Source organism: Ruditapes philippinarum, unplaced genomic scaffold, assembly GCF_026571515.1.
Source record: "Ruditapes philippinarum isolate M1 unplaced genomic scaffold, ASM2657151v2 ctg2323_1_1_1_1, whole genome shotgun sequence".
NCBI classification, from domain to species: Eukaryota; Metazoa; Mollusca; class Bivalvia; order Venerida; family Veneridae; genus Ruditapes; species Ruditapes philippinarum.
This window is the reverse complement of record NW_026865127.1, coordinates 1-25,995: the sequence shown is the minus strand read 5'-3', so window position 1 is coordinate 25,995 and position 25,995 is coordinate 1. Positions and strand designations below refer to the sequence as shown.

Here is a 25,995-nt window from a genome sequence, read left to right as displayed (position 1 = left end):
GCAATGTAATTTTCCCTAAAAAGAAAACACTTCATAATAAAAATTAAAGAGAATTCTAGACTATGTAATTCGTATTTTGATAAGAAAAAAAAAGTTAAACGTAACCCAAGACTACTTGAAGTAGTTTATGTTCAGAGTCAAAAGTGAACAGTTCTTAAAAAAAGTTGTGGATACTAGGCTAGTAAATTGCTGAAGATGCTAGAAATATTTCAACAGTTGTACATCAGGTTGCTTTTATACTTACTTAAGCAAGATAATGTTTAAAGTGTTATCAACTAATACTAATCAGTATAAACAAGAAAACTTTAGTCAATTATCTAAAATTAACACCTATTGATCTAGTACTGAATGTCTGTCAAGTTAAGGTCAATTGTTCATTGTTATTGTGATTTTAGAACGAGTAAATAAAAAAATAAATAAATAAAGCTGAAGAAATGACAAGCTTAAAGCGGCATGATTTCACTAGTTCTTGTGTACAGTCGTTTTATGACAGTTTTGAAAACCAAACAGAAATTATTTAATCTAAGTAAACAATTTATAATTTGTTAAAGAGTTTCCGTTGTTTTTGAAATGCAAAAAAAACAACAAAGAACTGAGATTATAAATCAACTATTATACTGTAATATAAGAAAATACATATGCTTATGTAAGGCTTATGTCGGGCATTTCAACTCTTTTAAAATATAAAAGGGAGAAATTAACAAGAAATTTAAGAGTGTTGCCCCTGGAATGCAGCCCCGAAATTCGCAGTAAGTCAGTAAGTTAGTATCTCAATCTTACAATTGGAATCTCATATCAAAATTATCAAATAGAAAGAGCTGCAAAAGTCTAAACTTGATCTCATATAAAGTCATGAATTACTAATCTTAATAATGCCAAACACTTAAGTTTGATTACAGAAAAACCCAAGATATTTTTGTTCAATATCATTCTGTTTTTCTTGGTTATTCACAAAACCTTGCCAAAATAATGACATAATAAGAGCCTGATTCCGTTATTTATGACACAAAATATGCTGCTTAAATTACTAATGAAAAAGAACTCACGGCTGCAGTAAGACTATCACAAGGATGATACAAACTAAATTTATTAAAAAGAATTGACATGAGAAGAAACCCTGAAGTCTCCGACACTAACTAGTATAAATCATACTAAACATTTGGTTCAATTAAGCTAAGGAATTGTGTGCACTAAAATATACAATACAATAGAGGATTAATTCACACTTTTTATGCATTAACATCTACAGAAGCGTGAAGACGCATTCTGAGCCCTCATTCTATAGGCTCAGGATTCATTTTCTGTAGATGTTGATGCACAAAATGATGTATTTGTCTTTTTGTTTCGGTGATTCTCTGATATGATGTTTTCCGCATGAAGAAACTAGTTTTGTATTGATTTTAACTTTAATTTTGTGTGTTATGTTTTGATAAAAAGGTACATGTAACTGGGGATCATTATTAAAATCAGCGGCTTTGCATGGTATCAGAATCATGCGCATTGACAAGAGCTATTGGTAGGACATCATAAAGTGTTAGACTGTTCTCGGTGCTTTATAGCTAAACAAGAACCTAGATTATGAAGAATTTTCTATATTTAAAAGGGACATAATTCTGTCAAAATCCATGATAGAGTTATTGACCTTTAACGGTGACCTTCTTTTATGCTAAAAATAAGTGTATTAGGGTTTAACGTATTCCATCATGTATTTTTTTACAAAACCAACTTGCATGAAAAACTTGTAAAGCTGACGCCTTTGGTGTACAATATCACTTGCTCCCTATTCTTTGAAATATCAAGCTAAATAATGTGTTCGCATGGTTTTATCCATAAATGCAAGTTTTTTTCTCTGTAAATGTACATCTGTGTATACAGTTTTTATGCAGGAATGCCACTTTTTTAGTTTGTTACATGTATGAAAAGTGTTGATGGTACAAATTACCTTTATTATAGAAATTTGTCAAAATATCATCAATGGCAACCATATTGGATTTTGAAGCCATATTGAATTTTCTACCTATGCTACTTCAGCATTTTTTCCAAGAAATTATTATTTTTGACCTATAATGTCAATTAATATCATTTTTTAGTCATAAATAATTTATTTAGACATGTCCTGTGTACATTTTACCTTTTGGCGGCCATCTTGGATTTTGGCGGCCATCTTGGATTTTTAAAAAGTGGATCCCAGGCTGAAATAACTTGAAATACCATTCCTTGACACCATGCCAAGTTTCATGCTTTTCACAGAAGGTGCACAATTTTTTCACAAATTTCTTGGACTAATTACGTTAATTGCATTTGAATGTCCTCTTATTTAAAAATGACATAATGAAACATTTTACTATGGTCGATAGGAAAGTCTTGAAATTTTGGCACGTTTGTTTCTATCATGAAGGAGTATATATGACTGAACTATGTAGGTACTGTATTATCAAATATCATTTTATTTTGCAAAAGGCTATGAGTCCCCGGCCAATATCATGTCAGTTCATAGTGATGACAAGTTGCTGACTTATAGCGTCTTGATGACAGGATATGGACTTTGGGGTGATATAATTAATTCAGCTGAATCAAGAAGAAACCAAGGAGTGTTTAGATATGCAAGTACGTTAACTGTTGTATGTATGTGCATGTATGTAGACTATGCTTAATGACGGTCAATCCGCCAACTAGGACACAAAAAACAGCTTTCGCTGTCGAGTACTGTTCCCGCTTGATGTCACAAGTCATGCCCTTGAAAGTTTAATTTTGAAGCACAAAGTGGTGATCATTTACCTTCATGCAATTTCAACGGAGTACAAGCCTTCACTATCTGCGCTAGGGGACCAATAACTCGGAAACCTATGGGCCCTCAAACTGCACAGGTCGCAAGATCAAAAATCAAGGTCTAATTTACCTAGAATATCGTAACAGTTTTTGACCTAAACCTTGACAGCCAATGTGTCCTTGGCAACACTTAAGAGGGGCATGACTTGGGAATTAGAGGGCCCCTTTTTAATTTGGGGTCGATGAATCAAAGGTCAAGGTCACTTTGACCTCGAATGACAAACGTTTTCTAAGCAACATTGCATGCAACTTCCGACATGCTGACGAGGGGGCATGTTTGTTTTATAAACATCTTTTGTTGTATTTTAGTTGCTTTTGCCGAGTATGCGTTTATAAAAAACCAGCGAAGATTGCAGTTGTCGATACAGCATTACAGCGGAGAATCTCTAAGGCAAGTAAAAAACAAAACACAAACTACGGAGGCTGGCTCTTATTTAAATGAAACAACTATGGAAAATAATACAGGGACGGAAACAGACGTTTGGACAAATAGTACAAAGTATGTTATGAAACTTTTACATACTTTACTCGACTTTTTCGAAGAACATGATTAAGCTATACCTTCAGATATCTTGCCACCTCCTGTTGCCGTCCACAAACTTTAACAGTGTTCATATTTTCTCTTAATGGATTGTCTACATACTTGGACACAAGAACCCTTTGGATAAGACCTTTAAGTAGACCAGATTGAGCTTGACCTTGGCTCATAAATGACATTGACTTTCAAGGTTAAATGTTTTAATTTTGCTTGATTTTTGCTTTAATTGGCTATAACATTGTTAATCCTGAATCAATTGGCTTTAAACATGGACATAACAATTCTTTGGACAAGACTTTCAATTGACAAAATTGACCGTGTCCTTTACTCATAAATGATGTCAGCCACGAAGATCAAATTATTGATTTTATTATTTATGAATGAATTGTCTTCATACTTGAACACTACCTTCGGACTATGCTCTTAAGTAGATCAAACTGAATTTGACATTGATTCATACATGACATTGACCGAGTGATGAGCGCGTTGAACTAGTAATTTCGTTATATCTGACTGCTTGAATTCAAACCCCGTTAGTGGTAAGCCGTTGTTTCCTTGTGCAAAACATTTTACACTCGTTACATAGTACTGATTTGTTCCAGGAACAGATTCGACATTGTATCTGAAAGCTTATGTTTCCTAAACAAACGAACTATAACAAATTCTATATAAACTAATGACCGTGACCTTATGGGTCAAATTACAATGTATTGTAATTTTACAGGTTTTGCTATAATTTGCTATAACGTTGTCAGTAACTAATGGATGGCTTTCATACTAGGGCACAGCAATCCTTTGGATTAGATATGAGCTTGACATTAGAAGTGAAATAAGTAAATTTTGCTACATTTGGCTATAACTTTGTTATTTATTTATTTGGTTTATACTTGGGACACTTATAACAGAACCACCATGTTGAGTAAATCAAACATGACCTTGGCCTATGATTGACCTTTTGTTGCTTATTTACGAATCTGATTTATCATTGGACAAAAGAACCTTCGTGTCGAATCCGTGATTTTTCAAATATGACCTTGAACCTAAAATGACCTTCACTGTCAATGTCAAATTATTTGAATTTGCTTAAATTGTCACAACTTTGTCTTTTTTATCATTAATTATAATGGGCAGAGTTGATTCATAAAACACATATCACCTTCATGTTGAATAACTTTTCAGTATGACCTTTATCTGTAAATGACCTCGACAGTTAAGGTCAGTTATGAAATTTTTATTATATTTTATACTAGAAAATGTTTTTAAAGCATTCTTTATTACAGTATGCTTCTCAGATGTGTTTGACTATAAACATTAAAAAAATCGAATGTGGTATGTCACCAGTGTCTTTACGAAAATATATCTGGAAAGTAAGAAAAGAAATGCTATTTGATTACTAATTATCTCGAATTCTGAATTTTTTAGTTGTGCTCCAACAACAACAACAGAAAGTGTAGTCGGGACTGTAATATTTGTTTCCTCGCCTATACATGCATTTTCAACGACCACAAAGCCAGATTTGTCAAGGGTCACCATGTATATGAATAAGTCCTCACATAGAACGAAGTTTATGAGCTTTTTATTTCAACTGATGACTACTAATTTCAATGCGGTAAATATTTATTCAATAGTTCAAAATGTTTTATGTATTCGAAAATACATAATAATGTTTTATATATGACAGGGCACTGGCTACATTAAAACAAGATAAAGTGTCACTAGAATATCTTTTTCCTTCTATTAAAAATACATTTCTTGCATGAGTCAAAAGGAATAATGAAAATACATAAGGTACTATTTAATATTTATCTAGCTCTACTTAATAAGTGCTGTTATATTTGTTATAATTCTGCTTTAAATTGGAATCTCTAAAGAGAAGGTTAATTTATAAACATTTTGAAGTATTATCCCATTTTTGACATTGAATTCCTTGGTTAAAGTTTTTGTTTAGGTTCATTTTTCAATAAGTATCAAAGATATTCTTTTTAAACTTGAAGTACATGTACTTGTTCACCGTCAATTAAATGAACTTTTGTGAGGCTTTTGAGAGATAATCATGAAAGCCATTTTTGCTTAATTATTTCCTATTTTGACTTGGAATATTTGCCTTTTTCTCAACAACAATTTAAGGTATTCACTTCAAACTTGAAGTATTTGCAGGTTAGTTTCAAAATTATGCTCTCTATTCTGTCTTGTCTCTTTCATCTATACGGCACTGAGAAAAGTGGATAGTGGACAGGCCTTGCTTTAATTATAGCTTTTTGATATTAATATATAAAGTGTTTAACATAAATAACGGACAGTTCTATTTTCAAAGCAGGACAATGATGACCAATTATAAATACCGTCATGTAGCAGTTAATGGTTCGATTTTTTATTCATGTTTATTAGAATGCCAAATAATATTCTTTTATGATTTTCATTATGCACAGCTTGATTCAAGAGATGATATCACGACATTGCATGGCCAAGAGTGGAAGATAAAGCTTGAAAATCCAAGTCTACCTGAAACTGAAAATTCAATACTTGAACATATTATCAATATTGATGGCGAGGTTTTCCGATTGTCTAAACTAGAATTTCATACGAAGTTAGTCTATTTTTTAAAATCAGTAGCCCAACTGGAAAAAAATAACACTGGCTTCCACTATGTAACTCAGCAACTATGAGATATTGCAAAATTTATTGTCTTCTTTCTAAAGACCACTTTTTTGTATTCCTTACTTCAGCTTTAGTAAAACTTTGTATTCACTTTTACGTACTGTAGATATAACTGACTTATTTATGGTTTACATGGATATAATTCCCTGTCTGTAACCATACCATGTTACATTCTCTATTATTTGTATAGTGCATTTTGTTTTTGATTACAGGTTGTTAACAGACAGGATAAAATTGTTCAGCAATATGCCATATTTTACAAAAAGATGAATGAAAGGAAGCTATCAAGTTAATATGTTTCTGCATACGCACAATTATGTGAATAAGTGCTGTAATCAGTTTAATTACAATAACAATGTGTTTGAAATGTACTTTGGTTATATTTTAATGATATGATTCTTTGTGTAATATACGAGTAAGCATGATGTTTTCGGATCTGTCTATCCTGTATTCAGGTTTCCAATTTATCTATTTGATACATTATTTGAAATATAGACCAACAGACAATATTGTTTCGGTTCTTCAAAAGGTGTCAAACATGTTTTAATTTATTATAGATGCTCCGTAGATGTTCGTCATAAATCTATACTGTTTTACGAGAAACTTGCTTCTGTCGTTGATGTTGGCTTAGCGTGAAATGTACGTGTCCCACAATATGACATGGACAAATGAAAAATATGCATCGACATTGATATAATTGTTATATATCGCAAAGTAATTTTAAAATCCATCAAGATCTGACGATGTTAACGATGCAACACGAAAATAATTCTTATATTTGACTTCTGACCTACCTTGGTCTCATGATTGTGAATGCCGTCCACCAAGGAATGTTAAACGGGCATGATAACTATACCCTATTATGACCCTAGTTAATATGGTTGATCATGGAGATACGGACCCGGGTCTTGCGTCGAGATATCGTCCTATGAAGGTTTATATTTCCAAATAAGTAGGAATTACAAAATTATAGACCGAACACAAACAAAAAAATATACTTCATTCTAAATGTTACATGAGCTATATGCATATCTATGTCTTACATGTGAGACATGGTATTGCTGCAATGAATAGGTACGAAATTTCTCCATGTGTAAAAAAAAACAGCCTAGATTAGCCAAACTACGGACGAACAGTAAATATTTGATATGCCACATTCGGGGACTTCATAAACATTTTTTTATCTATTCAAAATGTTTGCTAATGTCATCTGTTATGTTGATAGTTTTATTTTATCTACTTGTTAGTTTTATATTGAATATAAACAATTGTGTTGAATATTTTCGCTGTAATATCAACAAGTTTTAATATCATATTGATCATGTAAGTACATGTATAAAATATGTATTTATGTCATGTATGAAAACTGAATTGCAAAATAAATACAGCAAAATCTTAATGAATTACTGTAAGTATTATATGCATGCCATGCTACTTTTTATTAATATGCCACTGTATACATATTATATAATTATATATGTACGGGTTTTCATTTTCAATAGTACATTAAACTCTATCTTTCAAAGACACCTGGTCTATATTAAGCAGTATCAAAGTTTTAGTACTTTAATATTTTACTTACGCAGCTGTTTACTTTTGTAGATATTAATAAACAATTCTGTAATGTACTATATTTAGATGTTGTATATATATTTATCGCGGTCTTGAGCATGCTCAGTGGACTAATAAACACGTTTCATACAAGTCTAAACATATCTGTACCTACGGACATGCTCAGTGAGGTAGTACTTTACAGTATATATATACCTGTACTATCGGTTATTTCATACAACTTACTACATAGCAGATTATTCAGATAACTCTTTAAATTCAATTGAAATAAAGAGCAAGATTTGTCTATCCTAGTGTTTATAAAGGTAAATTTAATACATTGCATACGAAAAATTGAAATTTTTATAAAGGATAATAACATTTGTTTAATTTACTTACAACAGAATCACATATTTGTACTTTTTAATAATTAAAGTTGTATATTTTTTATATTTCAGATTGTCATTTAAAATGGCGCTACCAAATGGACCGATGGAGATTGTTTTCTCGTTTGACACAACGGGAAGTATGAGTTCTTGTTTGGCTGAGGTGCGCGGACGAGTTGCAGACATGGCTCAGAGGCTTCAGGCTGACATTCCCGGCATTAAAATGGCGATCTTTGCACACGGAGACTATTGTGACAAACACAACTATGTCACGAAATTTGTAGACTTCACAGATGATGTTACAAAGCTTGTAGATTTTGCGCAAAATGTCAGCTCTACCGGCGGGGGTGATGCTGATGAATGCTATGAGCTCGTACTTCACGAGGTACGCACCAAACTGTCTTGGACGCCAGGGTCTCAAAGGGCACTTGTCATGATAGGTGACTGCAATCCTCATGAACCAAACTATCCTCAGAACAAATTAAGATTAAACTGGAGAGTAGAGGCTGATGAGCTGGCAAAGATCCGTGTTCGGATCTATTCAGTGCAATGTCATTCACACAACGCCGACAAATTCTACTCGGAAATTGCTCGCCGTACTGATGGGCAGCATCTTAAACTTAGCGACTTCAAAAATATCTTTGACTTTTTAATGACAGTATGCTACAAGGAACGGGGAGACGACCTTTTCCTTACCTATGAGAAAGAAGTAAGAGCTCGTTCTTCGGGTATAAATAAGGACTTGCAAAACCTGTTTGGCGGTTTGAAAGACAATGCACCAACGGACATTTCTCCTAAAACTGTAAAACTTGGCAAAATACCAAAGAAGGGATTAAAAATCGCAAAAGAGAAAAAGAAAACAAAACCTGCTGTTAAGTCTGTCAAAAAGTCTCTTTCAATTATAAAGAAGAAGAAGCCACTTCCCGCTCATAAGAAATATTTGGAAAAATATTTACCAAAACTTCGAAGAGAAAATGTATCAGAAAATAATTTTCTCTTGAGGGAAATGAACTGGTCAAAATGGCAGCTTGTTATCCATCCATTGAAAAAAGTTGTGAAAGATACAGCAACACAGGTTGCAAGTGATGTTAGCTGTCCAAGAAAAGGATGCGGCCATGGTTACAGGGCTAAGACAATTTTTGGCGGAAAAACTAAGGTGCCTGCTATCTATGAAATCGGAGTACAAACAAATAAACATGCCAGGAAGTACGTAACGTACAATAAAATGTGCCGTGGATTTACTTACAACTTAAATTGGGAGAATAAACTTTTTGGACGAAAGGACATTCGCAGTCAAATTGACAGATTGGTTGGAAAAAATTGTAGCGTTTATGTGCGTAGAATGTTGTTGAAAGGTGACAAGTCGAAGGTAAAAGTGAGACAAGCGTTAAGAAGGTATGACTATGCTTGGAAAGGACTGAAATCAGTGAGAGACGGAAACAGAAGTGTATTTAAAGGAAACGTGGAAATATCCTGCAAAATGGATATGTAATAATTTTTAAATGATGCTAAAATGCAATAACAGTTTCAAATTTATATGTGTATATAATCATTATAGACTCATAGTATAGCTGTGTATTCTGATAAAGGCACATTATAGCCCAGAATTGGTTACATTTCTTTATTTAGAAATATAGCATACATAACTATTGTGAAAAATGCTAACATTATCATTACGTTTAAATAATGGTTTTACAAAACAGAACAAAATAAAACATTTCTGAGGTTTAATGGCCTTTAATGAATGACTGTGCAGTTTAATACTTGGATAAACAATATAGTATTGTAAATGTCCTTTCTAGAAGAGTAAAATAAATTCAAAACCATAACAAGTTGTTGTATTAATAACACATCAATAATACGATTACCTCTTGACCATTCGAAAATAAGTGGATGAGAAAAGTTTTTTTTTTATTTTAAGCAAACGCAGCATGTATTATTTGTTATTACTATAACCTACTGCCCTCAGTTCATAATGATCATTTTCGAGCCATTATCGGATGATGGCGAGCAGCAACTAAGTATTATAACCCCTGAGTAAAGGTACCCTTGCACAATTAACTATGGATTTTGTGCTTGATTGCTCAAATTGTCTCACTTTAATAAACATATTTGCTTTGATGATAATCTCTTTATAATTGACAGTTTAATGAGTTGGCATGTAATGCTGACTGCATGAGGACCAACAAACAAAAAATTGATGCATTGTAAAACTGCAGGAACTTGTAATATCTTTAATTTGTACTCTGATCATTTCATGACACATCAGTAAATAAAAGATAAAATATTAAAGCAAGCAATAAATAAATGTGAACAATCAAAGCAAGCACTGCAGTACATAAAAAATTGATGACTATGATAAAATGTGAGGTAGGTGGTTTAAAAATATATAAATTCCATAATTGAATATACATGTACATTTTGTAAAACTGTCTAAAATATGGGTAAGTAACTAACACACTCATGTATTGGCTAAATAAAGCATAATTATGAAACACACGTGGGTTTATTAACAAGACCCTGCTTTACAATAAAATGAAATGTGTTCTATTTTAAAAGCAAAATTATAATCAATTAAAAACAAATGTCAATTAAATATCACATGTTTCTAATTACATTCACAAATATAAACTTTTTTGTATCATCACTTTACACAATGAAAATTATTGTACAGTTATATGTTTTGACTGACTCCACTTCTGAGATAAATAGCCAGAAAGGTAGGAGGTAGTTAGTATAAATATATATATATATGAACATGAACTCACTTGCTTAACTATTGCACCCCTCTCTGTAATATCAAATAAATATATAACCCTGATTTTAACTTAAAAACCAACTAAAAGTTTTAGACAGGTATCATCATTTTAACACAAATGCTTGTGGGGACTTTTGCCCACGTTCATGTCTCATTGAACATTCTTTCATCGTACTTGCCATGAAATCTCTCTCATTCAAGTATTCAACAAGTTCATCCCTTTTTCTACTTCTGTAGCCTCTGAGTACAGCATTGTGTGGGTTATCTCTGGTTTCTGGATTTCTAGTTTTATACTTGAACTCCTTTCTTGTGATTACTGGGATGATGACCCCATTAGGGAGCTTAACAAGGTCATTTCCTGTCCGTGGATCAATCAATTCTTCAAACTTTTGTCGAACATCAACAACATCTCTTAGAGACTGTTCCCTAGCCTCTTCCAAATCTGTTATAATTCTGTGTGGGTATGTAACTCCTGAAAAAATCAAACATCATATATGATAGCATTTACAAGCACAATTATACAATTAAATATATTAACAAGAGCTGTCAGTAGGACAGCACGCTCGACTATTCTAAGTGCTTGATAGTAAAAGAGCCTTGATAATGTTAAATTTTTTAACATCACAAAAGGTCTAATTTTTTTTTAATAAATTCATGTTATAGGCCTTAGAGAGAGTCTAATTATACAGTATTGGCTTGACTATTCGGAAGGTAATGTCACAAGGTTGTTTTATTGAGTATAATAATACTAATTACCTATGAATACATAAATTTGACAGAAAAGGTACATAGGCTTCTAATTAAGATGTTTTATCAAGTAAATCACTGCTTTATTATTATGAATGCATAAAATTGTCCCAAAAAAGGGCACAAACCCTTCAGTAGTAATTGAGATAACAGCTTACAAGAAAAACTTTACCATGAATTTCTAAGTTGAAAAGGGGAAGAAAAATCAGCCTAAATGCATGACAGAATTATGGATCTTTGTCAGTGACCTACAATTATGACCCTAAATGCATATGTGAAGTTTTAAATGAATATCTTTAATAGTTATTGAGATATGTAAAACTTGCATGTAAACATTAACCAAGAGACTAAGTAGAAAAGGGGATATGAATCAGCCTTAATGCAAGATAGAGCTATGGAACTTGGTCAGTGACATACAATTATGACCCTCCAATTATGACCCTAAGTGCATGTGTAAAGTTTCAAGTAAATATCTTTGAAGACCTTTAACCTTTAACCAAAATTTCTAAGTTTCAAAGGGGCAAATAATTCTTCAAATTTTGCAGGCAGAGTTATGCAATTTTGCAAACTGATGTACATTGTTACTATAAAAAAGTATTTTAAATTTCATTTGAATATCTCAAGCAATAATTGAGATATTTGACTTTACAAAAAAACTTTAACCAAAATTTCTAAGTTCCAAAGGGGCATAATTCTGTCAATATTGTAGGCAGAGTTATCCAACTTGTCAATCTGATATACCTTGTTACTATAAATAAGTATTGTAAGTTTCAATTGAATATCTCAAGCAATAATTGAGATATTTGACTTTACAAAAAACTTTAACCAAAATTTCTAAGTTAAAAAGGGGCATAATTCTGTCAATATTGTAGGCAGAGTTATCTTACTTGTCAATCTGATGTACCTTTTTACTATAAATAAGTATTGTAAGTTTCAATTGAATATCTCAAGTAATTATTGAGATATTTGACTTTACAAAAAACTTTAACCAAAATTTCTAAGTTAAAAAGGGGCATAATTCTGTCAATATTGTAGGCAGAGTTATCTAACTAGTCAATCTGATGTACCTTGTTACTATAAATAAGTATTGTAAGTTTCAATTGAATATCTCAAGTAATTATTGAGATATTTGACTTTACAAAAAACTTTAACCAAAATTTCTAAGTTAAAAAGGGGCATAATTCTGTCAATATTGTAGGCAGAGTTATATAACTAGTCAATCTGATGTACCTTGTTACTATAAATAAGTATTGTAAGTTTCAATTGAATATCTCAAGTAATTATTGAGATATTTGACTTTACAAAAAACTTTAACCAAAATTTCTAAGTTAAAAAGGGGCATAATTCTGTCAATATTGTAGGCAGAGTTATCCAACTTGTCAATATGATGTACCTTGTTACTATAAATAAGTATTGTAAGTTTCAATTGAATATCTCAAGTAATGATTGAGATATTTGACTTTACAAAAAACTTTAACCAACGCAGACGCCGACGCCGGGGCGACTACAATAGCTCTCATATTCTTCGAATAGTCGAGCTAAAAATAGGCATAAAGATTCTGAAAACCAATTCCCAAGTCTGCAGGCGTTCAATAACTGAAGTGAGTCAAACTGAATCAGGACATCAACCTTAATTACCATTTTGATCTTTATTGATTCCACTGGACCTTTATAAGTAATATATCAATGAAAATCCTTTAGAAAATGATTTAACTATCCAGACAATCAGATTTGTCTTTATTGCCTTAACAAATTGATCAACAGTTTATAAATTAATTAAGTCTAGTGTGGTGTTTTCTTACACTTAATTGATGTTCAACATTAGATTCAGTGGTTGACTGAGTCTTATGAAGATTGTCATTATATTGACTGATGAAGACTGCCATTGTATTGACTGACACAAATTCATATCATTCAGTGAGTACCAATAAAAGTAAATACACATAAATTAAAGTAAATACAAACCTAGCTGAACTCCTGCTCTACGTAAAATAGATGGTGGACATTTCCATGGTTTATGTATGAATTCTTCAGGCATCTTTGCAAGTTCAGGAATCCATTTTCTGACATAATCACCCTTAGGGTCACAAGTCATGGCTGCATCAACAGGATGCATTACAAAGTTCCACTGGTCAAGCCCACTCATTCCACCATTCTGCCACATCATGGCATTGATAGCAACATCTGCATCTAACAGGGTATCCTAGAATATAATATGTATAATAATAATATATATATATATATATATATATATATATATATATATATATATATAAAGTGAACAGTTTTCAAATTAATCTTAGCAATTATCACATTGTTAGTTGTAAAGATTTTTGACAGGTAATATGGCCATATATAAATGGTTGTTTGGAAATATAACCTGAGCTGTTGGGCAAGGGTTATATTGCAAACAACACCATTTATATATGGCCATATAACCTGTTAGAAATATTTATAACAAATTTATAATACAGCAAGCATCATTCTATTTGGAGAAAAAAAGTGAGATTTTTTGCAGTATTATAAATGTTTTTATCATTAAATACCCTTCTATCTTTATGTGTTTGTTATCTTTTTGTACAAAGAATTCTTGTTGACAACTTATTTGATATGAAGGAATCCTAGTTATGTTATTCACTAATGTATCCTTTTCCCAGCAACCTATTTCTGGAGAATTAGAGAACAAACAGCTTCTGTAGTTTTATTCAATATCAACAAATTAATCAAGTCAATACCTCACACTACCAAAATAGAGCTATCATTTTTGAGGTTATTTCAAACATTCTTAACACCAGCAATAAATAACTTTCAATGAGAATTATCTAAATCTCAGATTCTGTGACTTAATGTCAAGATGGGCACCACAAAAAAAAACCTCCAGTCTTCTTTATGAAAGCTCTCTCAAATGACAGAAGTTAATATCCTATGCAGCATTTGAACCCAAAATGATCAGGTGCAACTGACTTTAAGTCAGAGACCTCTTAGCTATCAAGATGTTTCTCAATAAATCTTAAGTTAAATGAGGTAAATAAGATTAAAGAAGACTATTTACTGATATACATATGCATTACTTGAAAAGTTGTGTACAGGAAACATGAAGTTAAACATTTTGTTACAGAATATTTTAAGCAGGACTGTAATTTATAAAACAAGAGGGTCATGATGGCCCTGAGGTCGCTCACCTGTATATAGCCCCCCCCCCCCCCCGGCCCAATTTTTACCCAAGGGCTTTTATTTGTTTATTTGAACAGACTTGGTAGACACCCATAAGAAGATGTTTCATGCAAAACATCTAAGTTCTAGCTCATTGGGTTTTTTAAAAGAAGATTTTTTAAGTTTTTACTATACACATAGAGTAAAAAACAATGACACCCCTCGGGCAGGGCCAGTTTTGACCCCTGGGCTTTTATTTGAACAAACTTTGTAGATATTTACTTAAAGATGTTTCATGCTTAATATCTAAACTCTAGTTATTTGGGTTTTTTCAAAGAAGATTTTTAAGTTTTTGCTATGTATATAAGGAAAATCAATGACCCCCGGGGCGGGGCCAGTTTTGACCCCAGGGCTTTTATTTGAACATACTTGGTAGACACCCATTAGAACATGTCTCATGCTAAATATCTTAGCTCTAGCTCTTTGGGTTCTTTAAAAGAAGATTTTATAAGTTTTTACTATATGCATATAAGGAAAATCAATGACCCCTGGGGAGGGGCCAATTTGGACCCCAGGGGTTTTATTTGAACAAACTTGGTAGACATTCACTAGAAGATGTTTCATGCCAAATATATAAGCTTTAGCTCTTACAGTTCTTTAAAAGAAGATTTTTTAAGTTTTTACTATATGCATATAGGGAAAATCAATGACCCCCTGGGGCGGGGCCAATTTTGACCCCAGGGCTTTTATTTGAACAAACTTGGTAGACATTTACTAGAAGATGTTTTATGCCAAATATCTAAGCTCTAGCTCTTACAGTTCTTTAAAAGAAGATTTTTTAAGTTTAAACTATATGCATATAGGGAAAATCAATTACCCCCCAGGGCGGGGCCAATTTTGACCCCAGGGCTTTTATTTGAACAAACTTGGTAGACATTCACTAGAAGATGTTTCATGCCAAATATCTAAGCTCTAGCTCTTTGGGTTCTTTAAAAGAAGATTTTTTAAGTTTTTACTTTATGCATATAGGGAAAATCAATGACCCCCTGGGGCGGGGCCAATTTTGACCCCAGGGCTTTTATTTGAACAAACTTGGTAGACATTCACTAGAAGATGTTTCATGCCAGATATCTAAGCTCTAGCTCTTACAGTTCTTTAAAGGAAGATTTTTTAAGTGTTTACTATATGCATATAGGGAAAATCAATGACCCCCCGGGGCGGGGCCAATTTTGACCCCAGGGCTTTTATTTGAACAAACTTGGTAGACACTCACAAGAAGATGTTCCATGCCAAAAATCTTAGCTCTAGCTCTTACAGTTCTTTAAAAGAAGATCTTTTAAGTTTTTACTATATGCATATAGGGAAAATCAATGACCCCCCGGGGGCGGGGCCAATTTTGACCCCAGGGCTTTTATTTGAACAAACTTGGTAGACACTCATTAGAAGATGTTTCATGCCAAATATCTAAGCTCTAGCTCTTAGGGTTGTTTAAAAGAAGATATTTAAAGATTTTTCTTTCGGTTGCCATGGCAACCAGAGTTCTGCATGGAATTAAATTCTTTGAACAATTTTTAAAGGTGACCACCAAAGGAACATTCCTGTGAAGTTTGGATGAAATTGGCTCAGTGGTTTATGAGGAGATGTCATTTAAAGCAAAAGTTTACGGACGGACGACGGACGGACGGACGGACGCCGGACGAAAAGCGATCACAAAAGCTCAACCTGTCACTTTGTGACAGGTGAGCTAAAAAAATCTTACCTGAAACCACAGATATCCCTCAACCCACGTGATATGGAGATATGATAACAGAAATGAAGCAACTACATGTCTCATATAATTGTTCATCCAACCTGTCAACCATAACTGTCTCATTGATGCATCAACCAATGGATAACCTGTATTTCCTTTCTGCCACGCCTTAAGGTGGACCTTGTTGTTACTCCATCTCTGATACTAAAAACACATACAATCATGTAATATGATAGCATAAGCGAATGATTTATCTCTTAAAATTATAATTCTACAAATACCGTACATACATGAAGATGAATAGATGAAAATGACTCTTTAAAACAATTATATTCCCAATATAAATTGTGACAATTGATACTTACTTTAAAACATACTTCCATGATTTACAAAAAGTACAAACAGGAAAATTCATTGAATTATATCCTTAGTTGAAAAATTTGAATAACTTCACGTACCTGTGAGTATTATTATACATGTAATAATTGTCCCATTGAGATATAATATCACAATTTTATTTTGACACTATGTTATGTCATTGGGACATTAATTCAAAAATAACAATTTAAGGATTCTAGTGAAGTGAAAGAATGCAACTTTATGCTCAAATTATTTAACTCATTAAATCCACTAAGATCAGGAAAGAACATGATTTAAATATTAACTCTGATTTTTTTGGCAATGCTTTCTGTAGGATAACTACTAAGATCCTAAAAGTTTAAAACATTCAAGTGACCTACAATGTATAGTTCTTCACCCAATATGTTGACTTAATGATAAACAAAAAATACATATTAAGTATTACAAAGGGAAATAACTATTATGAAAAACAACACAATGCAATAACTCTAAAATTATGTTAAGGAAATGGTTCTTAGACAATACATTTTTATTTAATGAGATCTACTTCCAATCAATGAAGTATTAAATTAATACCTATAATACTTTTCAGTTATACTCTGTATGATAATCAAATGTGAAAAATTCAAAGGGCAACAATTCTATAACAATTCAAAAGAGAGTTATGGTTATTAAACATTGCACTTCTCTTATACATGATCTATTTATTATATTTATTAGCACCTCCTACCCTTTTTTAGTTAAGCCCATGTAGTAACAAAAGTCAATAACTGGGGAACAGCACTTCTCTCTAATGATATCTAATGATATCTATCCATTTATGAAATTTCAAGTTGATATTTTTTTATTTATAACTAAATTAATAACTCAAAATTATGCAAAAGGTACTTGGGTTCAATTAAATGTAAACACACAGGCAATTTGAGGTTCATAACTTAAATAGTTTTAATGCTACAGTCAAAGACTGGCAAATTGACAAGCAGAAAGACAGATGGACCGATAAGCAGCCAAACAGATAACACCAAATTGATATCCTACATGTATATATCACTATATATTAAATTAAAGTTTAAATTAATGTACCTGGTATTGAGGTCTTGTTGGTGCATGAGGAAGATCTGGAAATACTGATAATAACCAATATGAAAGATCCCTCCATGCCAACTTGCGTAGAAACTTTGGTGACTTTAAGTATCGCCCCTCATTCAACACAGTTCTAGGACTGATCTGACCAAAATGAAGGTATGGTGATATCCTACATGTATTCAGCTTATCACCTCTAGATGACTCTTTTTCATAGTTTTGTATTCCTTAAATTATAATGTTAATAATTTAATGTAAACTTATTGTTTTATGTGAAATAATATAAATACATGAGGAACATCATATATAGAAAGAATACAGTATATCAAAGAAATAAGAAGTCATAAAGCCTAAATAATGATGAAAACTAAACATGAAAACCCATTTAGTTACACACCATAACTATTAAAGGTGTGTTTGATTTGCTCCTTTTAGTTTTGAGAACATTTTTTTTTTAATGTTTTGAAATTTAACATTTAAAAAATTTTGTAAGTTAATTTGTTTTTACCAAAAAGTGAATCAAATACAACATAATCTGACACAATGTCACATCTTACAAACTATAACACTGAACATTGAGCTTTAATTAATAAGGGCAGAAAACAATGAAGACAGTTAATATATATAAATGTAATGTCATTTGTTGCAAACAAATCTCCGTAGTGGAAGTCCATATATGTTAGTCCTTCATATTGCTAACATAGTGGACATACCTTCAGTTAAGAAAAGTTGTAGAGCTTCCCATGCCCCATCTTCAGAGAAATCCCAACTTTCCCTAATCACTTTTGCCCAATCAATCTGAAAAGTCAAACAAAAAGACAATTCATTTAAACATGGAAAATATAAATTATATTATCATTTTTATCTTCACAAACTTCAGAAAACGACAGATCTTTTATACACTCTCATTTCAATGCAGCTTTTTTAATATAAAATCTGGTATATCAGAGTACATGTAGAACCACTGACATTATGTATGCTACATACATCTATATAGCTGGATAGCTTTTTCACATGTTCTGAAAGTAACATTTACATAAACTTAAACAATCATAATATTTACCTCCGTCCCATCTTTTCTCTTTGGCAACTTTCCAAGGCCAAGTTCTGAGACAGGAATACATTCTGGTCGGTAAGAAGCAACTGGTAAAATATTAGGTGGATCCACAGGTATACCCAAAGGCTCAGGGTCAGACTGTCTACAGCACTCCATGAAATGAGTTACAGACCCCATACCTCGCATACATAAAGCCTCTGTTTTTATAGCACCTGGCTGGTGCAAAAGATACGAATGAAATCTTTCACACTTTATTCCTTTACTTTTCAAAGCTTTGCATATCTTGTCATCTCTCTCTTTCAAATAGGGTTCATATACATCATTCATCACAAGTGTTTGTGCCCCTGACTGTTTTATGATATCAAATATGTCTGAAGAATAATTAGTAGACTTTCTAAAGATGATGGGGTTATTGTAATGATTTATCATATCTCTGTTCAGAGTTGGTAATGCCATGTGAAGCCAATATTTAGTAGCTCCACCATTAGCAAGAGCTTTGGAAGGTCCTTCTTCCATGTCAGACCAAAGAAATATTGGAAGAACAGGTGCACCTAACTGGGCAGCCTGAACTAATGCTGGATTATCATGTAGTCTGAGGTCTCTCCTAAACCAATAAACAACTGGTGGGTTAGACAATGGTCTGTCAACTCTGTTTTTCTTTTTGTTTTTCTTCTTCTTACTTTTTCCTGCTTCATCAGCTTGGCTTGGTGACAATAAACTTTGATCTAAAGGACTAATCTCTCCTTGTTTAATAGAACTATTGTAGTCATTAAATGAAAATGTCATTATTTTTACTTTATCTTTTTCACTATTGACATTAACATTTTCAACTGAATCATCTTTAGTACGAGAAGGCATTAACATGCTTGCATATGAAGGATTGTCGACGTCATTGTTGGCAGTTTCTAAAGAGAGTTTCAGAGCTAATTCTAAATCAAGATCATAACCAGTGTCTTGGCCATCATTGCTATCCGTGGCATAAAAGCCATTTTCCACTGAGCAATCCAACTTATCTGGAAGGTTGAAATTATCGTCTATGCTTTCGTAATAGCCGCGGTAAACATTATACAATTGGGTATGCAACTTTGGGTGCGTTTTTCTAACAGTTTCTATATGCTCTACAAAATGTAGTTTTGCTGCATCGTATCCTATCAAAGACAGAATCATACAGAAGCATTCGTCAGCAGATAAGTTTCCAGTGGTTAAATCTTTTAAAATATTGTCAACATCTACGGAAGTATCCATTTTTATAAAGCAATTAATTGAAAACCTTTCCTCAACTTCCAACTTATATAAAATGTAAGTTTGTTTATTTACCGTCCTTTATTTACATAATACGTCGGTGTCGCTGTAAGAAATAGTTACCTGTATAAAATACAATTGAGCGGTACCGTCTCAAAGCGGTACGTTACGATACCGAAATCAACTTGATTTCGGTAAAGTTACCGAAATCAACTTTTCATTACCGAAATCAACTTATAAAATCACAATTAAGCGTTTTATTATATTTTTTTCATTATAATATATTACAATAGGTTAAGTTTGACTTTCATGCAAAAAATCAGTTCGAAATAATCATTAATAATGATATTAGAAACAAATAACTAAATATCAAGATTATTCCCTGATTTGTCACGAACCGAAATATATGTTACAATACCGAAATCGACTTGTAAAATCACAATTAAGCGTTCTATTACATTTTTTTCATTATAATATATTACAATAGGTTAAGCTTGACTTTCATGCAAAAAATCAGTTCGAAATAATCATTAATAATGATATTAGAAACAAATAACTAAATATCAAGAATATTCCCTGATTTGTCACGAACCTAAATATATGTTACAATACCGAAATCGACTTGTAAAATCACAATTAAGCGTTCTATTACATTTTTTTCATTATAATATATTACAATAGGTTTAGTTTGACATTCATGCAAAAAATCAGTTCGGAATAATTAATAATTATGAAATTAGAAACAAATACCTATATATCAATATTACTTCCCTGATTTGTCACGAACCGAAATATATGTTACCATACCGAAATCGGCTTGTAAAAGTTAAAATAAACATTTTCAAAGGTCTTGTTTAATTAATTAATATATAATCATTCAAACTGAACCATAAACATAGGAAAATAATATTTAATTATAAAGAATGATGATGTTATAGACGGATATGTATATTATATATCATGATTACTTCCCTTGTTATTAATGTGTTGCATTACCGAAATCAAATCAGATTTCATTTCAAAGATGAGAACAACCCCTAAAATATTTGCATGAATTTCAGAAGTCTATGAAAAAGGTATTTGAGTGAGTTTTAAACTTTGAATTCATATCGCTTATTTTCAATGTTTAGTCAGATAACATTGCAGCGTATCATCTCTTTGATGTTTCTTAATGATTTCAAAATACAAGATTAAACAAAACTGTGTTTGAAGTTATCCGCCTAATTTAGATCACTATTAAAATAGTTGATTGGAAATTATCACAGTATTTAATTTAAATCCAATGATTATGATTTGATTAAAAAAAAAAAGACGTAGCGGTAGCCATTCATCATAACACCTTTACTAATAAGGAGCAAGCATACACGTGCTCGGACAATGGAGGTGTTAGTTGACATAATTAACATACTCGTTAACCGCAATCCTTTAATATTCATCGGCGCATGCAAACTTTAAAGTATCCAAAATAATTATTTTACATGAAATTAAAGCTGCTTGTCTCCATTAAGACAAAAAATACATTACAGTTTAATATAAAATGACATACATGTATAGCGACCATCCCTATATAATATATATCAAAAGACTTTTTTTTTATAGTTCTATATTATACATATTTCAGATCTAGTAAGCTGGTAAAAAATATAATTTTATATTAAATAAATTGTCAAAAGACCGGTTTTAACTAATTTGTAGGGGTAGTCGCTAAACGTTTCCGTAAAAAACATTTCGGTATATGAGAGAAGGTGCTTTGATATTATTATTACCAAAATGCATATCAGTTGTTCCAAAAATGTATGCAATTTTTTGATGTCCCGGATACTTAACTACATATTCTACTTATTGAAAAAGTGTTAAGTAATGATTTTATGTAGATCGATTTGAAATCATTTTAAATTTCATATCTGTAAACAGCATAAATTTATGGAATGACTGGTATATATTTATATGATGAAAAAAATGGAACACTTTATACTGACAAATTTCAATTATGAAATGTTGCAACTTGTACGATATGACATGCTGTGTATTACTGTATTAAGTAAGGTGTGAAGTAATTAAGACAGGAGGTACAGTTGACATATATTGTATGTTAAAGATAAAAGATTATAATGAACCATCTGTTTATTTCGTATTAACATTTAAATAAATGACAAAAATATAAAAATATTATAATAAAGAGTCCCCATAACATATGTTAGTGATTTGTTAATATATAGTTAAACTGTTCAATAAAAGAAAGACACAAACTTTCCAATTTCCAATTTTACTGCCTGATACATTATACAATTTTTATGGAACATTTTTAGAGCAGTCTAATTATATATCTGTATTCAAATTTATAATAGAAAATCATGAACTTCCGGTTGAAGTTGGATATTTTTCTTCATAAAACATAAACATGTACAAATTTATAATTATCTTTAACTCATATTACAGAGTATTTTATTTTTCCATCATAGTCCGATCATAGCTTTTTAAAAATATGATTTTATTTAGAAAATTGTTATGTTCTTTACAAAACCGTTCAAGATTGATAATATTTAGATATGGTTGAAACTTAAAAACATAAATATGTCTATAAAATAGAGCTCTACTAGAGTTATCTAATCTACTATCTACTAATTATATACATAATTTAAACTTCACCGCTGATTTCGGTAATGCTAAACACATAACGGGTTGTTTAGAACAAAGGCTAGTAACTGAATAATTACATTTGTGGTAATAACATCATTAAAATAAAATGTTTTCAATAGATTTTTTAACTGAAAGTCTATTTCACTATTTTTCATCAACTAATGAAGAAATAATAGCAATATTTTAACTAAGTTGGTTTTAACGAGTTGATTTCGGTAATGCTAAACACATAACGAGTTGTTTAGAACAAAGGGAAGTAACTCAATAATTACATTTTTGTTAATAACATCATTAAAATAAAATATTTTCAATAGATTTTTTACCTGAAAGTCTATTTCACTTTTTTTCATCAAATAATGAAGAAATAATAGCAATATTTTAACTAAGTTGGTTTTTACGAGTTGATTTCGGTAATGCTTAACACATAACGGGTTGTTTAGAACAAAGGGAAGTAACTCAATAATCACATTTTTGTTAATAACATCATTAAAATAAAATATTTTCAATAGATTTTTTAACTGAAAGTCTATTTCACTATTTTTCATCAAATAATGAAGAAATAATAGCAATATTTTAACTAGTTTGGTTTTTACGAGTTGATTTCGGTAATGAAAAGTTGATTTCGGTAACTTTACCGAAATCAAGTTGATTTCGGTATCGTAACGTACCCGTCTCAAAGCACGGATTTATATTACAATTGTAATTTAAGTCCGTGCTCAAAGTTACGATCGCACAAAACCTGATATTTTTTCATGATTTAATGACAAATAAATTTCACATCGAATTACTTCAATGTTGCGCTTAAGTGTTTTAAGCTGACAGAAAAAAAATCTGGTTTATATTCTGGGATATACACACATTCACTCTTTAGACGCCAATGTAACTGGATGTGATTGAGAAAAAAATAGAAAATAAAATAAAAAATCTCGACCTGAGAGGCGCACGTAGTTTTATTATTTAAATCGTATTCATTTCTGGGTCACTGCCCGTGTGACATGTCTACAACAATGGTCTCCATTAGCATGCCGTTAGCTACCACAGAAAGAACAAGTGCACTTGTAACGATAACTTTATGTAGAAAATGATGTCTTGTAAGTTGTAATGCCTAAAATGGCATGTAGTACCAAACTTTCAGAACTGGATAAAACATAATTATTACACGTGATTCTTCCATAAATGTCCTATGCTATCTATTAGGACAAAATAGCTTGGGTGTATTTTATATTCGAAGGAAGTCAGCGGTAAGTTCAACGGACTGCATTTGTTTTTAAAGGCTTGAATAAAGTCTTAACTTGTTAGCTGGATGCGACAGCATTGGTTTGTCCCGTTTTCCAGTAAAACACTATTAAAGTGATATAACCGGGATAATGACTTGCACTAGGTAGGGCGTCTTTTGATGAAAGTAAAATGTAAACAACCTCCAAATGTGACGCTTTAATTGTGTATATAAACATTTTAATATTTTATAATGTGTTAGCACCACCTCGGATCATATTTATCTCACCCGGGATATCACTCCCGTATATTATCCCGTCGACAAATAACCATATGTTTGTGCACGTGTATTATATGCGTAATTAGGGTCTCACCCGGGATATCACTCCCGTATATTATCCCGTCGACAAATAACCATATGTTTGTGCACGTGTATTATATGCGTAATTAGGGTCCATCCGCCCTTTCACTGAGAGCACGGACAAAAAGTGACCAATAAACTTTGAACCAGTAATTAACTGAATGATACTAAATATGTATGCAAGTCGGTTATTGTGAACAAATTTTTCAAAATAAAAAAATGTTACAAAGTGTTTGAAATTATTTGGAAAAAAAAAAACAACATATTTTAAGAACTTTTGGCACGATTATCACGTGAATTGTTGAATTTCAATTTAAAGAGTTAGACAGGCGTTATCTAAATATTTAAATATTCTTTTTTCACATATGTTGTTAATCCTATTATCAGGCGTTTAGTATGTTCTAGATATCTGTACAATAAATGTTAATGATATGTAAACGTCTTCATGTTCTCTGTTAGCTGTTTACAAGTTGTCAGATAATGCTTTATACAGTATAATTATTTTTGTGTAAAGATAAACCCCAACTTTACCATATTACATACACGTAAATTTCAATTTCAATAATTCCCTTGCTAGGTTTCTTAAATATATATCTTAATTTCTCTGAAACTTTATCAAATATCAGAAAAATATCAATAATAAAAAATGGGTTAGGGTTGACAACGGGACGGGTTTAGCAATCACAACTTTTCGGCCCTTTCCGTCAGTCTTCGGATAAGATAATAGCCGACTTTGTTCCGATTGCGAGTTTAGTGACCAAAAAAGATTACGAGTTGACCGTGGGACGAATTGACCGCACGCTGAACTGTTCAAGGGAAGTAACCGCTGCGAGGAGTTTGCGAATCTGACTGGAGTATTCGGTCTTGATCCGCCATTTTCAAACAGGAAGTGAAGTTTTGAAAACTTCTTAAAAGTTTAAGTGTTTTCGGAAACAATTTGTATTGCAGTAAGTGTACAAATTTTTGTGATGAAATATGATAGGAGTGTAGACGTTTTGCTTAATAATTGATTTCACGAACTTGACGAAGTTAATTTGCTCATTTTTGAATTTGTCACAATAGATTTAGGTCTACTGAAATAAAAAAAGAAAATAATAACAACAACAACATGAAATCCAAAATCAGCCATTAATATTATTTTAATGAATTCAATGAATTAGAACACCAATCCAAGATTATCTCTTACTGGTCTGGCTTAAACATACTCGTCTATAACACTGTGTAAAAACCAGTCTGCTGATGATCTAACTCTAAGCCTTAAGCTGTTAAGGCAACTTTCCCCCTCGGTATGTCACTATGTGCATGTTGTTGAGAAGGCAAAGGACATTGGCAGATTATGGAAGATCCACTGCAATGTGTAAACTGTAAGACAGTTAGTTTGCATGCTCTCTACAGCTCGGGAGTATGGGCTACACAACAGAACTTGCAGTACAGCTGTTACAATTTTTCCAAAGTTTGCCGATGCCCGCGATTTTTCTATGGGTGAATTGTCACTGCGACATCCCTGCGATAGTTGTGACTGTCAACACCCGATCGGGTGAAATGCTGTAGGATATCGTCACCACGGATCACTGTGAAATATTGCAGCCTGTACATTTCGCTCTCTCGGGTGATCATTTATCAATTTATTTCACGTATTTGTTTGCGTCTGTAAAAAAAAAAGGGCC

At 32.0% G+C, this 25,995-nt stretch overlaps 3 protein-coding genes across 6 annotated transcripts in view; 2 read left to right on the top strand and 1 right to left on the bottom strand.

Moving 5' to 3' along the window:
• LOC132727945 (ceramide kinase-like) overlaps positions 1 to 6,450 on the top strand; it is a 31,977-nt gene extending 25,527 nt beyond the window's left edge. For all 3 annotated transcript variants that reach the window (XM_060713548.1, XM_060713547.1, XM_060713549.1), the window contains 5 exons: positions 2,461 to 2,607; positions 3,139 to 3,328; positions 4,790 to 4,976; positions 5,797 to 5,954; positions 6,238 to 6,450. In XM_060713548.1, coding sequence (XP_060569531.1) covers positions 2,461 to 2,607; positions 3,139 to 3,328; positions 4,790 to 4,976; positions 5,797 to 5,954; positions 6,238 to 6,295 — 740 coding nt within the window. In that variant the 3' untranslated portion in view covers positions 6,296 to 6,450. The remainder of the gene's footprint in view (positions 1 to 2,460; positions 2,608 to 3,138; positions 3,329 to 4,789; positions 4,977 to 5,796; positions 5,955 to 6,237) is intronic.
• A 145-nt stretch (positions 6,451 to 6,595) lies between these two features.
• Positions 6,596 to 9,795, top strand: LOC132727946 (uncharacterized). 2 transcript variants are annotated; one of them, XM_060713551.1, is made up of 2 exons: positions 6,596 to 7,767; positions 8,035 to 9,795. In XM_060713551.1, the coding sequence occupies exon 2, from the start codon at positions 8,048 to 8,050 to the stop codon at positions 9,452 to 9,454; it is 1,407 nt and encodes a 468-aa protein (XP_060569534.1). In that variant the 5' UTR covers positions 6,596 to 7,767; positions 8,035 to 8,047; the 3' UTR covers positions 9,455 to 9,795. The 2 variants fall into 2 exon arrangements, with proteins under 2 accessions (XP_060569534.1, XP_060569533.1); XM_060713550.1 differs by having other exon boundaries at positions 6,596 to 7,902; positions 8,035 to 9,794.
• Positions 9,796 to 9,898: 103 nt separating this feature from the next.
• Positions 9,899 to 20,181, bottom strand: LOC132727943 (deoxyribodipyrimidine photo-lyase-like). Its single transcript, XM_060713542.1, has 6 exons — positions 18,877 to 20,181; positions 18,527 to 18,611; positions 17,814 to 18,040; positions 16,380 to 16,574; positions 13,433 to 13,670; positions 9,899 to 11,192 (listed from the first exon to the last, which is right to left on the bottom strand). The coding sequence occupies exons 1-6, from the start codon at positions 20,113 to 20,115 to the stop codon at positions 10,825 to 10,827; spliced, it is 2,352 nt and encodes a 783-aa protein (XP_060569525.1). The 5' UTR covers positions 20,116 to 20,181; the 3' UTR covers positions 9,899 to 10,824.
• Between the last annotated feature and the right edge of the window lie 5,814 nt (positions 20,182 to 25,995).